Raw genomic sequence first — 15,000 nt, forward strand, 5'->3', positions numbered from 1 at the left:
TGTGACATTTAGAATCAATTACGACTTTCTGAGGTGTATCTCTCTTTTATATCAAGCTATGTTTCTCTTGAAAGATGCTTTTGTTGATTCAGTTTTTTTAACAATTTGAAGGCATTGTTAAAATGGGCGTTTTGACACAAAGCACCGTGACTTTTATTTTCAAGTGTCGTTTCTGGCGTTGAACGCTTGAAAAGTATCAATAATACTAATGATAATGATAATAATAATAATAATAATAATAATAATAATAACAATAATAATAATAATAATAATAATAATAATAATTTATTTGTATAGCGCATACATCCATTATTTGCCCTAGTCGCTTTACAAATTATACCTGAAACCACAACTTTGCTCTGAGAACTTAGAAACTAAAAAAAAATACTTAAAACACTAGAATCTAAAAAGGTAAAGATATTATAAAGAGTTACTATTAATAAATCAACAGTTCGATTGTTTCGTGACCATACTTCGACGGTTTTAAAACTCAATGTAATCCTATAGCACATGAATGTAATCCTTCCTACCTATTAGAGGAAACAAATATCCGTATTTAGAAAAGTAAATGGACTCCAGATGCTCCACGACAACCTCTAACCTCTTCCTCTGGAAAAGTGAGCGGGATATTTTACAGTTATAATTCCGTCTTTAGGTTTTGCTCCCCACGCTAAAGTTAGAATGGACACGCGAGATCATGTGGTTCTAAACCCATAGGTGATCCAGTCGGATCTATTTGAAAGGTACTTGCGATACTACTAGTTGCAACGACGTTTAGGCCACGAATTTATACTGAATTTATACTTTAGCCGTTCCATTTAGACCCCGCCTTCCCCAGCAAGATAAATTGTAAAATAACATGGTGGCTTTAGACAATCGAAGTAGTCATATGCGTTCACTTTGACACATTTTGGCAGGTATTCATCAAATGACGTCATCAATAGAAAACACCGCCCCTTTTGAATTTGAATTGACCGCTGATTGATTTGCATAATAACCCTGTAACCCTAAAAACCACAAGGAGACACTGTTGATTTTTGAAAAAGTCAAAGTCAAAGAAGGTTACAAGTGGGACGTGTGCCGGGTCCTAGTGACCGCTGCGCCCATGAAAATTCTTAGTTTGTTATTGCGTGCGGTTTACGTTGGGTGATACGAGGGAGAAAAAAGTCAGCATTGTCCATCACTGCATGTGCGTTGACGTGAGTAGGTGAGGGAAAACTATTTACAAGTCCATCAGAAGCCTCCACATTCTCCATGTCGATGTCATCGAGATAAAGTAAAGTAAAGCAACCATATTTAACGTCGATAACTCGTAACAGTAAATCAACTGACAAACCTGAGGTCGACGGTGCGCTCATTTTACTCCCCCCTCTCCATCAGTGCTCCGTTTGAGATCCGGGAATCGAACTTAGGACCTCTTGCACCAAGGCCGCGCACTAACCGACTGTGCCATCCTTGCTCCTTGATCAACTCGAAAAGTGAGTTAGAAAGTGGAAGGGTCCACGACGCTTTTGTCAAAGACCAGTCCGTAACGTTTGGTGCGGGGTCACGCTTTAAGACGTTTGGTGGCCGGATCGCGTGTAAAGAAGTAGGGGTTGACTACATCAATGTTGGGTCGGTCTTTTTCGAGTGGGTTGGCGCCCAGTTGGGCGCCTACCAAAGAAGACAAAGCTCGATACGTCTGTGAGTACCCAGAGCGTGAAGGGATTGTGCTCAACTCCTCTATGATCCAAAAGAACCTAGGACAAAAAGCCACTGCCAAACTGATGCTCAACTCCTTCTGGGGTAAATTTGGTGAGAATCTTAACAAACTCACCACGGTGGCCTTCGAGGAATCAGCCTCTCTCTCTCTGCTGTCGTCTCCAACCCCTTGTGGCGCATCCATGCTGTGCGTATTTGCACCGAAGACGAGTTGGAAATGGTCTACTCTAACATCTCAAGAAACCAGTTGGACAAAGGAAGAAAACCTCCACTTGCCACGCCCGAGTCTTTCGAAAAGTTAAGACAACGAACCCTCTGCTTCGACACGGACTCGGTCATCTATCGTTGGCTTCCCGGTCAACTCGACATCCTCCTCGGTGATTTCCTGGGCGACATGATCAACGAGTTGGATGATGGTGATTGCATTACAGAATTCACCTCCGCTGGTCCGAAAAATTCTGGCTGGAAGACCAAGAATGGAAAAGTGTGTTGTAAACCTACAAGCCTAACTCTCAATGGATGTGGCTCCCAAAAACTCAATTACGAAGTCAAGAAACAAAGTGTCCAAGATGAAACCACCAACCCACTGGACGAAGACCGACGCAAAATCGATGTGGTCAACCTCTACTTCTTAACACGCGATCCGGCCACAAAATGTCTTAAAGTGGGACCCCGCACCAAGCGTAAAGGACTGGTCTTTGACAAACGCGTCGGGGTCACTAGCTACCACTTTTCAATCGTACCCGTTCGGTTACACTCAAGTCGATTTCGATGACATCGACATGGAGAATGTGGAGGTTTTTCGGGTTAGGGTTATTATGCAAATCAATCAGCTGTCAATCAAACCCATTCAAATACAAAAGGGGCGGTTTTTTATGACGTCATTTGATGAGTACCTGTCAGAGTGCGTCAAGGTGAACGCATATGACTTTACTAATCGAGAACACCTATTCTTCACCCATTAATAGAAAACTTACGCGAGTCGTCTGCGTCCGTTGTTTCCGATTTTGGCAACTAGTAAAACACTTTTGCCACCCACAGCATTTGAACATGAAAGAGATCAGGTTAAAGGGAACTGGTATTGGATGACAGAAACTGTATGCCTGTATTGTTATGGCTTTCTTAAATGACCATTCCATCAGCGAGTTGTCCTAACAAAAGTCAAAGAATGAACGAAAAAAATTAAAGAGAGAAACATCAGTCAAAGCAGTAATTTCGTTAAGAATGATGACAATAGATACAGCAAAAAAAGCTACACAAACTGCATTACCGGCATCTTGTATATCTTAAGCACAACAATTTGTTTTTACTTTTAAAAGGGATACATCAAAGCGCTCTTAACGAAAAGAGTTTGGGTCTCATCAGTCTGTTCAGCTTGTTTTGGTGTGTGCCCGGGGTGTGCGTTCTTCTCAGTTCCATTATCACCCCAAAAGTAGCATGCAACAATCTAATTTTCAAGATGCAAGGGCATTTTGCAGCGCAAAATTGTCATAGCTAACACACTTAAAAGGAGTGGAATGGCAGTAGCTTAGAAGAATGGGCTGAAATTCTAATATGGTACTGAGGCTCTAGAGGATTGAAACAAAAGAAACCAAGTTAAGGCCCTGTTTACAAGCAGGTAGGGTAACCCTAGCAGGAGGGTCAAACATAGCTCGAGTTTACCAGAAAAATTTCACAGGTAGGGTTACCCTACCACCCGGGACAACTTTGCGTGCTTGGTAACCGCCAGCATCGCAAACACAATGGAAACCGCTAAAAAGTTGTCGCGCTTAGGCGAGTTGTCCCTAGCAGAGCGTTTACAAGACAGCTAGGGTTACCCTAGAGCTAGGGCTAGAGCTAGGGTAACCCTAGCACTCAGATAGGGTTACCCTAGCGCCAGGGTAACCCTAGCTGCCTTGTAAACACGTCGATGAAAAAAAGAAGAAATGTATGACCAGGTGATCTGGTGACGCAATTGGGAGGACTGGGAAGAAAAATTTTAACGCCGTATCCCACAACCGCGCGCGGCCTTAGGTGTTGTTTCCAAACTCCCTGCAGTATTTCCGTCGCCAAAACACAAGAGATCATTTCGATTCTACCACATTTCCTGTGACTGAATGAACATTCAAGTAGACCCGATGAGCTCTAACCTCGCCTCTGCCATGTTGAATTCGAAAATTAGGCCGCGCGCGGTTGTGGGATACGGCGTTAAAATTTTTCTCCCCAGTCCTCTGAATTACGTCACCAGATCACCTGGGAGTGTTAGGGTAATCCTAGCACTAGGGTTAACCTACCTGCTTGTAAACAGGGCCTCAGTTTGAGGCGTGTTAGAATAATTGTAATATATAGATATTGATCTATCATATTGCTATGTAGGGAGTACCACTAACGAGGACATGAACAAATGGAATACAAACGATTTTAATTAGTCTACACAGAAAATGAAAATTTAAAAACTTGAAGCCAAATAACTATCCTACCTGTACTTTCTGGTATGTGTCGGACAGAAGTGCGATCATCATATTGATCAGAAGAATGACTCCCATTACGAGGAACACTCCGTATAGAAAATTAACAAGTGTTACTGAAGGACCATCAGCTGACTCCAAGAAGTCTACATCCACAGCTCCTAACAAAGACCAACATAAATGTCGCACCATCTTCCACCAGCTGTGGATTAAAAAGAAGACCTTAAGATACTGGCGAAGTCAAAACACTTCGTAAATCTGATAAACCCTAAATGTGCTGGAACCGGAAGCTCATGATCTTGAAGCGTTTAACTCTAGTTCAGAGCTGAGGTTTTTTTTGAGTTTATAAACTTCCTTATTTGGATGCAACGTAGCTCGCGCATTTTCCCGCGCGTGCAGGTTCGATCTTAGTGTTGTCCATTTTTTGGGCATAAAATTGGTATCCTAAAATCCCCAGCTTTGTTCCAAGGAAAAGAGTTGCAAGTCACACGCTTCAAGGTCACGTGCTTCTGTCTGGAACAAATAGCTCTTTTACGTCAAAGGAAACTGAGAGGTGAAAGATACAGATTTATGCAAAGAGTACATGTGACTTCTGTCTTCTATTCATATCAGGCCGAAGACTCAAATATCTCGTACAGACTAATAAACAATACAACGACCAGTTTAGAAAAACCAGAGCAACAAAATGGGAGAAGCTGTTTATGTACGCTTCTAACCAGAATCATTGGAAGAAATGATAAAGCTATCGCTTACAACTCTCTGGACTTACCAGGCTATCCCAGAACTGCTACAAACACTGCAACACAAACATAAAAAGAACTGTGACCCACTTGTATTTTGTCAAGTACTTTTTTGGAAGGGGCGCATGATCCACACATCATACGAACTGAGATCTGCTTTTGAGTAATTTTAAATCATCTCCCCATTTTCGTTTTTAGTTTTGCAAAACGTGCCCAGTACGTTACCGCAAACAATATATTAACCCTGTAACAAACAAAATAAGACGGAAAGTAAACATGTTGAAGAATTGTACGTGAAAGAGAAATATTCAGTCGTATGCACAAACTCATACATGGCAAGCAAATGTTAAGGTATATAACTAATGTAAGTTTATGTCCGACGGCTTCTCCTCTTCACCTTTCAGCATCTACCAAGGGAAGTTTGATCCAAGGAAATGAAAAGAGCGTGGTGACACTTTTTTTAGTAAGATTGGATACTTTAAGGCCATCAACACCGACAGACATCTGCATTTTTATGGCAGAAAAAAGTGCTGTAGGGCAAGCTTTGGCATATTATATTTCGCATACATATCGAGTAAATTCTACAAATAAACGATTTGTTACTGACTTTATTGGGAAGAGCTCTACTCACAGTTCTTTTCCCTTGTCGTCGGATATGAAAGACTTCTCAGCCACGTAAACTTTAGTTATTGCAATAGAAAAGGCCAAAATAGTCGCTATAAACTGCCAAAATATGGTAGCGATGTCACTCAAGATATGGAAGAAAGCGATCTGGATGGGTCCAGTTTGCTTTGTTGTCTCCATCACGTGACCAAATGCCCTTAGCGTTAAGAACATGGTATTAAGGCCATAAAAATAGCCACCTATGACGAGGGATCGGTTGTTGGTCACGGAATCTGACAAAGCCAACGTGACCATTCTTAGAACAAAAGTAGTGAAGTAAATTATGAGCGTGATGAGGTCCAAGATGTTCCACCGATCACTACAAACAAAGGGTAACCATAGGTAAAAATTAATCAATCAACCAACAAACAAACAAACGAAGACAAAGCACTTTTTCTTAAAGACAATATCTAAGGGCAAGTATATTTTGAGCTGAGCACTTCTGAATCAGAATTATATGTACACGATCAGGAACAGTGATCCGTCGTCACCCACGATCTAGGACTGGAGAGAAACACCCAATTCTAATTAGTATGCTGGATTGGCAATGGAGCAATGTGATTTAATTGATGGCCTTAAGTTATTGCACTACTGAATAAGAATTGGTTGTAGCATCCCTTCGCCAACACATGATTTTTCTTCCCAGTTAGGTTTTGCTGGAGATTTTCTCTCTTGTGGGATGGTTTAGCTTGCCGATTAGTGTCATGCTAGTCATTAAAGAACTGTCTAAGTTGTCTGTGTATAAATGAATTATTTCAAACTTAAAGGGGGTAGTGTCATGCTATTTTAGTCAAACTTCAAAACATTAAAAGACGTCCTTGCATCAATTAAAACCAAAAAATAATGCTGAAGTTTTGTTGCCAATTGCCATTGAATTACACTGAATCCACACTTTGTTGGTTGCAGCCAAGGGTGGAGAGGATGGAAAGGAATTGAAACTTGAAAAAACTGGCCATTTTTGTGAAGTTTGGAGACAATGTCTTCAGAAAGTCGCCAAAAATTAAAAAACGAATAGCTTTGTTCTGTAAATATATTTTATATCTTCTCAGTGGTTTGTCAGGAATGTTGTACGTGTGAGCTAAAGAACTAATTTAGATTTTTACCCATTCTTGACCTAAAGACAGGCAATTAAGCGTGACAGTGCTCCTTTGAAAAGCATTACAGCTTTTTAAACAAACACCTTTGCAGTGAGAAGAAAAATGTGAGTTTAGATCGATCTCCATAAAAGTGACGCTTGAATCCACAGGTTCGAACAGGATGACCTAGGGCAGGTGGCAGTATTGCAATATTGCGTTCCTAGATGCAGTGCTCACCATCCATCACAAGTGCAATGGAAATTGGTTGCTTGCTCTTAAACAAGCAACTTTGCATTGAGAAGTGAAATGGGAGTTGATGTCGCCGGAAAATTCTAATCCAAGTTCGATCGCGAACTCGGTGACTCAAGTTAAGGCGAATACCATCATTGCTGCAGCATTGCAGGATTGCCTTCCTGGATGAGGTACCTATCCATCTATCACAAGTGCAAGAGAAATTGGTTACTAGCCCCCTCAGACAAAATGTTACTTACGTTATGTACTTGGAGAATCTCAGAGTAGAACCTTGTGGTTTAGTTTCTTGCTCTTCCGTTTCCTCGTCTTCTTCAAGATATTTATAACCCCGGTTACATCTCATACGTATGTAATGTCGTCTTCTGTTCTTTTCTGTCGCCTCAACTTTCTTATTTGTGAATTGTTCGCATTCGAATAATACACGACCCGTGAAGAATACTAGAATGGCACACTCTATCCAAGTGAAAGAAATGCTTGAAGTCTCCAGGCAGATGGTAAAGTGAAGTCCAAGCAAAACCAGGTAGCTTAGTGCGTCGCGGATAAAGACAAAGTACGGAGTGGTAAAATAATCCCGATAGCTATCTAAAACCCAAAAACACAGAAATATATTACTTAAACAAGATTTTGGAAATAATCAGTTACATTTATTAATTAAGAAATAGAAAACATGTACCATGTTTCTATCGAGTTCTAGAGACACGAGTGAAAGTTTGGGAGAACGAGAATGCTGTGGGAAGGCGACATAAGGCGAGTGTTTCCACGGCTTTTTCGAGTTCTCCCAAACGGTGGGTCATCAGTCATCGTTAAATGTAACCGAGAGAGCGTATTTGACCTTGGCAAAATTCGGGCACATCAAAGATATCCTTCCTTAGCTAGCAGAAGTAATATATTAAGAAGTCGCTTTGAAGTACAAACGTTTATGATAGAACGATCACATACGAGACGATTATCAGCCCGTTTATAGGGTGGTCGGTAGGTCTAAGAATTTATCATTCAACTGGGCTTTGGAGCAACCCTACTTCTAACTGGCTGAATAGAAAATGATTTTTGTCAGGACATTACATTTTCGGTACAACTTCTTTTTTGACGAAGTCAATTGTCAGCAATTAGGATACGGCGCTAGACAAACACATTTTTCAGCAAGAGAAATTTCCTTGAATGAGTTCACTTTTTATTGCTGTTTAAAATTAATGCACCATTTGATGGTGTAATCAGTATCAATCCACTTTAGTTGTCAGATATATTTTTGCCAGATATAAATTTCCAAAAACAATATGAACAGCCGCCGGAATATGAACAGTTGCCGGATTTGAACCAGGCATATCAAGACGATAGACCAATACTGCACTCCTGCGTCCTACCAAGTGGGCTTTCGAGGCGTTGCATGAAGACGACGATGCGATTATTAACCGTTTAACAATTATGCCTTCAGACCCTTTAAGGTGGGCAGACACAAGGGGTCTTGTTATTTAGTAAATTTTCAGCTCCCACTATTGCATTTCTAGCTTTTTGATTGGCTAAAAAACTCCGACTATGAGCCCATAGTCGAAGTTTTACGTCATATGGAAAAAAGTGCGCCAAGTTTAAAAATTTTCCGCACGAAGTTTTCAACCTCAGCTCTCTATAATGGCCGACACTGGCAGGTTTCAGGAGCTGTCTCCCACAAAAATTCAAGAGATATTAGATAATGCTGTCCCAGAAAAAACGAAGAAAGCCACGAAGTTCGGAATGAACATATTTAATGGTACGTATCTGTGAATTTTACTCAAAAACAAGCAACAATTGTTACGTTCACTGTCGATGTTTTGATAATTTTACGACTGCGTAACAACGAGAAAAACGCTCACCTTATTATTTACAGAATGGCTGCCAAGTCCTGTTGGCACAAAATTTTCCAAACGAATTGAAGACATGTCGAAAGAGGAGCTAAATGAATGCCTTAAATGTTTTTACACCTCAGCAAGGAAGAAAGACGGAACGTATTACGGAGGCGGGGAATCAGGAAAATCTTTCTAAACTTTGAACACTTTCTTCACACTTGAAAACTTCCAAAATCGTCTGTTTGACGGTTTTTTGTTTAATATGAATACATGATGCAGCAGATAACCTAGTAACCTTTGTGGCTGCCTTAGTTGGTGTTTTTAGAAGAATCCGCCTTACAAGAAGGGGTTTCTCTCTACCAACTAAAACATTCATTAATCAGTAGGTATGGGGAATAGTGTGTGTGTGGATGGTGAGTTGAGGGAAAATCATAGACAAAAGTTATGGTTAGTCTGTAAAATGAGGGGGAGATGTTCACAAAGCAAACTCTCAACCCCAAAATAAGGTTAACAAATGAAACAAACTCTGTGTGAAATTAAAAATGTAATCTCAGAAACAGTCAGATAGTACATGTACGAAAAACTAAATCAAGTAGGAGGGATTAATAAATATTTGACCATGAAATTTATTCGTTCTTAAAAATGGGAATAATAAAGATGAAAAATCTTTACACTAAAATCTTCCTTCTTAAAAAAAATATATTGAAAAAACTAAAGAAATCCCATGGAATATGAAACACCAGTTCCACGAGGCAAATCCAAAAATCCCAAGGATAAAGACAAGCTGACTGCGACACCATTAGGCTCGTAAATGGCTGCGAATCTTCAGCGGTAGAGCGCAACCGAGCAAGGGGGTTTCTAGTCCAGCGCTGGACCTCTACCCGACCCCCTCGTGCCGAGTCAAGAAAGGAAAAAGAGAAGAACAAGCCGCAACTCTGGACAAAAACTAGCACAAAACGCCATGGACAGACTAACACGACCAAGGCTTCCAAGTCGATTAACTAAAACTGGAAAGTAACTCTTACCAAAAATAGGTCCGCAATGCGTACTTGGGGTCTTATGCTTAGCTTAACTCCATTCAGCCCTTACAGAATTTGGTACTACGGTCTCACTTTTACCATGCGTGATTGGTTCAAAATTTGCCATAACAATGCAGTAGTGAAATGAGTTCTTTAAGTATGCTTCAAATTTCAGACCTGTTCAGAATTTTACATCGATGACTTGCCACTAAAATTCCTCTTAATGCCATTTGCACAGTTTAGACAACTCTTGCTGCACGCTACATCATCTCTATCAGCTATTTACCAGTAACAGAAGCACTAGATTGGCTAAGAAGCAAGCATGGCACTGTCATACATTCATATGATCTTATATATGATCAAAAGAATGCTGAAATTCAACTAGAATTCTAAGATGAATCATCACTAGATGAGGCGTTCAATGAACAAGTACTCTCAGAGCTTGGTGCAAATCCCCACACTACTGGAAATCAGTCCATCACCAGTAACAATGTATAAACAGGCAAGAGAAATATCTGATGACCAATTACGTCGATCAGTTACATGTAGATCATTACATAATAAAAAACGCAACCTAAAGCTTACAACAGGGTGCTTTCATGGACTAGAAATAAAATGAAAACCTCAACAGTCTGAAGTCACAAAATGTTGAACCAGTTTATTTGTTTATAACTGGAGGTGGTGGTGCTGGGAAAAGCCATTTGATTAAAACACTTTACCACACTGTAGTAAAAACCTATAGACATGCTCCAATGAATCCTGAGATTCCAACAGTGTTACTAGCAGCATCTACTGGAGTAGCAGTAGTAAACATTGATGGTACACACAGCATTAGCAATACCTAAAAATACAGGTGATGATGTGGAGGCATCATTGATCCAACAACCACTGTGTCCACTGACTCTAGTCAGGGAAATGAAGCAACCTTTGGTGTGAATGCTGGAAGCAATGTGTAGCAATGTCACATACTGCTATGATATACCACCAAATACAAGATATTAGTTTGTGGGCTAATTCTACTTTGAACAATATTTTGGTTATTGGAAATAATCTATACAGTTCTATAACATGTTCTGTGCAAACAAATGACTATTTGCTGATAACTGATGTTCCAGACATGGTTTCAATATTTGATAAAGTGTATGCATTACAATATACACCCTCTTAATAAGTCTAATATATGCCTTTTTCCGCTAATGACGTCAAACTCATGCTTTTAAGATTTATTCAGAAATGTACAAAGGCTTCAAAAAAGAAAAGAAATCAGAAAAGTTTTAGGCCTTTGTACATTTCTAAATAAAATTTGAAAGCAAGAGTTTGACGTCATTAGCGGAAAACAGCATATATTAGACTTATTAAAAGGGTATATAGTGAGTCATTTACTGGAAGTTTGTTCATGACATCAAACATTGATCCATATATGTCTCTTAGAAATTCACTTCTAGGAGTATTTTCAAACTCTCAACGGAATTACAATTGTTGTTTGTTAACTAATGGCATTAATACACTATATTGCAATAAATACACTTTATCAAATATTGAAACCATGTCTGGAACAACAGTTAACAGCAAATAGTCATTTGTTCGCACAGAACATCTCATAGAACTGTATAGATTATTTCCAATAACCAAAATATTGTTCAAAGTAGAATTAGTCCACAAACTAATATCTTGTATTTGATGGTATAATACCAGGAAGTGACATTGCTACACATTACTTTACCAGCATTCACACCAAAGATTGTTTCACTTCCTTGACTAGAGTCAGCGGACACAGTGGTTGTTGGATCAATGATATCAAGTATTGTAGGACCTGGATTTTCCTCCACATCATTTGCTTGCGTTATAAGCAATGGGATATAAACATTGTAGCACATCATTTGTGCAAACCAAAACATCAACCAACAACTTGTTTTAATGTTGGCAAGTAAAACACATTTAAGTAAAACATCATAAGCATCGTATTCCAAAATCGCCCTCGCACACCTGAAAATGCATCCTTGACTTTCACAAAATTGTTGTGACAGCCGATCCTTGACCGGTATTGTTCGATTGTTGTTCCCATGCTGGCGGCTAGTAGCAGACAACAGTAAGAGTACGAAATACTATTCTTTGAGAGTGCAAAACTCTTATTCAATGCCACTATTTTTTAGAGTACAATAACTCTTTCAGTTTGGGATGTAACCCACACCGACATTTCAAGCCGATAAATACTGGTTTGTGATAGCTTGTGAGATACTTGTGAGGTATGTGGTGCGCAACGGATTTCGAGCCAATGAATGTGGGCTTGCGAAAGCGTCTTAGCTTCAGTGCAATCCGCACTAAACACAAGCCGAGTCTAAATATGTTGGCTTGCGAGAGTAAACAACTCCCGTATCGATTCCACTCAGCGGAGTCACCTGGATGAAATAACAAAGAACAAACAAGGCAGGCAGGCTAGGATAGTTAATTTTCGAAATGAAAGAAAGAAAACCAATCTGAAACAGCACGACAGATCAATTTTGAAACACAAATAACTTACCTTACAACTAATTTGCGACGGAAAACTCTTCAAATTTTTTCCAAAACAGGGAAAACGACCGCAGATTTATTTGCAAACAACGAACGCTAGAAGCAATGGCCGACACTTGAAAACAATAACCTCGCAATTACTAGTACCCAGTCTACAAGCCAGACTGTCACGTGTGTTCTCGTCCTCAAAGTGACAAACTGACAAGATCTGCCTCTGACTTAGGGGTCTTTATGCATAATGCATAAGACCCCAAAAACACAACTCATCATGTGTATCAAGGACGTTCTGAAGCAAAATTATAGTTTAATTAAAAAAGAAAATAGAGAAAAAAAGGATACCTGGTTACTTACATGGAAGAAAAAGCTGGCAAAAATTTCCCTTCGCTCCAAAATTTTGCGAAGTATCCTGCAAACGTCAGCCTTGCTTGCGACAAGAGAATTCAAATACGGCCCAACCTGTACACATGGCCTGGGTACGAGATGTGTTAAAGTGTAGATCTGGGAACCAGTATGACAAAACATGGATCCTGGAATGCCCAAAGCAATTTAAAATACTAGTACGAAATTAGGAAGCTAAAAAAGGGCAATGACCCAGAAAAAATTGGAAGTATAAGTGAGATTGTATAGCTTCTGATCCAGAGTGAATTGCGGCAGTAAAATCATTCGTTCTTTTGGATGGAGCCAGGAAAAAATCCCGTCAAGCATGTATAAATCATTCGTTCCTTGGATGAATCCTGGAAAAAAGCCGATCAGGTGTATAGATTATTCGTTCTTTTGGATAGATCGTGGAAAAAAACCCATCAGGTGCCAAAACCACCTGTTCCCTGGGCGGACCCAGGAAAAAATCCCCTAAATTTTAAAGCTAAAAAACTGAAAAATGACATCGCCCTACGTAATCCCATAAAAAACATGAATAGATTCAGAATTTATTGAATCAAAGTAATAATAATGATGACAATGAACTATCAAAGCTGCCTCCGAGTTGGTATCAAGTTAATGAGTTAGAAAAATAAAATTTAAATTGTATCTGTGTGCATAGTAATTTGAAGTGTGAACACCAAGGCCAACAAAGTGTTGAACCAGGACTGATGGTGTATCCCTGCTGGTAGATACATAAAAGGCTTTTTGTTTAATATGAGTACATGATGCAGCAGATAACCTAGTAACCTTTGTGGCTGCCTTAGTTGGTGTTTTTAGAAGAATCCGCCTTACAAGAAAGGGGTTTCTCTCTACTAACTAAAACATTCATTAATCAGTAGATAGTTATGGGGAATAGTGTGTGTGTGTGTGGATGGTGAGTTGAGGGAAAATCATAGACAAAAGTTATGGTTAGTCTGTAAAATGAGGGGGAGATGTTCACAAAGCAAACTCTCAACCCCAAAATAAGGTTAACAAATGAAACAAACTCTGTGTGAAATTAAAAATGTAATCTCAGAAACAGTCAGATAGTACATGTACGAAAAACTAAATCAAGTAGGAGGGATTAATAAATATTTGACCATGAAAATTATTCGTTCTTAAAAATGGGAATAATAAAGATGAAAAATCTTTACACTAAAATCTTCGTTCTTAAAAAAAATATATGGAAAAAACTAAAGAAATCCCATGGAATATGAAACACCAGTTTCACGAGGCAAATACAAAAATCCGGTTGAATAATTCGAGCTTGGTTTTCGCCACAAGTTGACGACAGATTGTCGTTTGCGTAGCTGTCACTTTAATTCAGTTTTTTGTTATGTAATAATCAGGTGATGGCGGGAGTCGGGGCGAGTGTGACCGGAAGTTGTATGCTCTTTCCGGACGCTTTGTAAAATTGTGGAAATAAAAATTGGCGGCAAAACCCGGTTTGAGAATTTACTAAAACAATTATTCCATTCGCCCTTGTTGGATATGAAGTGATTATAACCAACTCGCGCGTAATTTTATCACTTCATATCCAACTTGGGCTCATGAAATAATTGTTATATAGCTGAATTTTATCTCCCAACAGGGCGTGCTCTCATTGGTTACTTCGAGGTCACATGACATCTAACACTAAAACTGTTTCCCGCCAAACGTCTCTGAGAGAGCAACAGTGTAAAATCTATGACGTCAGAGGGTAACAGTGTACTGTTACCCACGAATGTTGACCGACGACCGCCGTTGCTGTTGCCGTTGCACGTTTATCTCAATGTTTCCATCGGCTGCGCCTTAAGGAAACATTGAGATTCTCGGGAAACAAAATGAACTGTTTCCCGAGGGACCAGTCATTAGGTGTTTAATGTTGCAGGGACAAGTTGCAGTGACAAAACTCTTGAATAGTGCACACTGAGGCGACATGTAGCAGGGAGGTGTCACGGGGACATGTCTCTCTATATCTCTTCGTGCCATAAGGCACATAAGGCTTTGACATTCTCTTTCCATCCACTTCAGTTTGCTGCTAAAGCTCTGACAGTCGTCCATGATTCTGCTATCAAGAGCTCTCGTCGCGTCACCGATGTTAATAGAGATTCGAATGTCTTCCGTTTCTGTAATAGGCTATTTTTTTACGGGAGTGGGTTATCAGCCCCCAGCCCAACCCCCAACCTGGAGGACCAGGGGACATGTAGCAGAGACAAAATCACAATATGTGCACACACATGAAGATGTTGCGGGTGCCTGTTTCAGGGATATGTTGCGGCGACATGTCCCCTCGTGTGAAATGATACTTTTATAATTGTGCAACACCAATTTGGGAGCGATTTTGTCCCCGCGACGTGTCCCCTGAAGTTCAACAAGTTGACTGACGTCGT

The 15,000-nt window shown here is 39.8% G+C and overlaps 1 protein-coding gene across 2 annotated transcripts in view; it reads right to left on the minus strand.

Annotated features, from left to right (window-relative positions):
- LOC138003848 (uncharacterized) overlaps window positions 1-15,000 on the minus strand; it is a 63,409-nt gene that overhangs the window by 6,509 nt on the left and 41,900 nt on the right. For both annotated transcript variants that reach the window (XM_068850113.1, XM_068850112.1), the window contains 6 exons: window positions 7,119-7,461; window positions 5,520-5,870; window positions 4,918-4,944; window positions 4,161-4,350; window positions 2,679-2,852; window positions 531-609 (listed from right to left, as the gene is read on the minus strand). In XM_068850113.1, coding sequence (XP_068706214.1) covers window positions 531-609; window positions 2,679-2,852; window positions 4,161-4,350; window positions 4,918-4,944; window positions 5,520-5,870; window positions 7,119-7,461 — 1,164 coding nt within the window. The remainder of the gene's footprint in view (window positions 1-530; window positions 610-2,678; window positions 2,853-4,160; window positions 4,351-4,917; window positions 4,945-5,519; window positions 5,871-7,118; window positions 7,462-15,000) is intronic.

The sequence above is a fragment of the Montipora foliosa genome, chromosome 5 (assembly GCF_036669935.1).
Source record: "Montipora foliosa isolate CH-2021 chromosome 5, ASM3666993v2, whole genome shotgun sequence".
Taxonomy (NCBI): Eukaryota; Metazoa; Cnidaria; class Anthozoa; order Scleractinia; family Acroporidae; genus Montipora; species Montipora foliosa.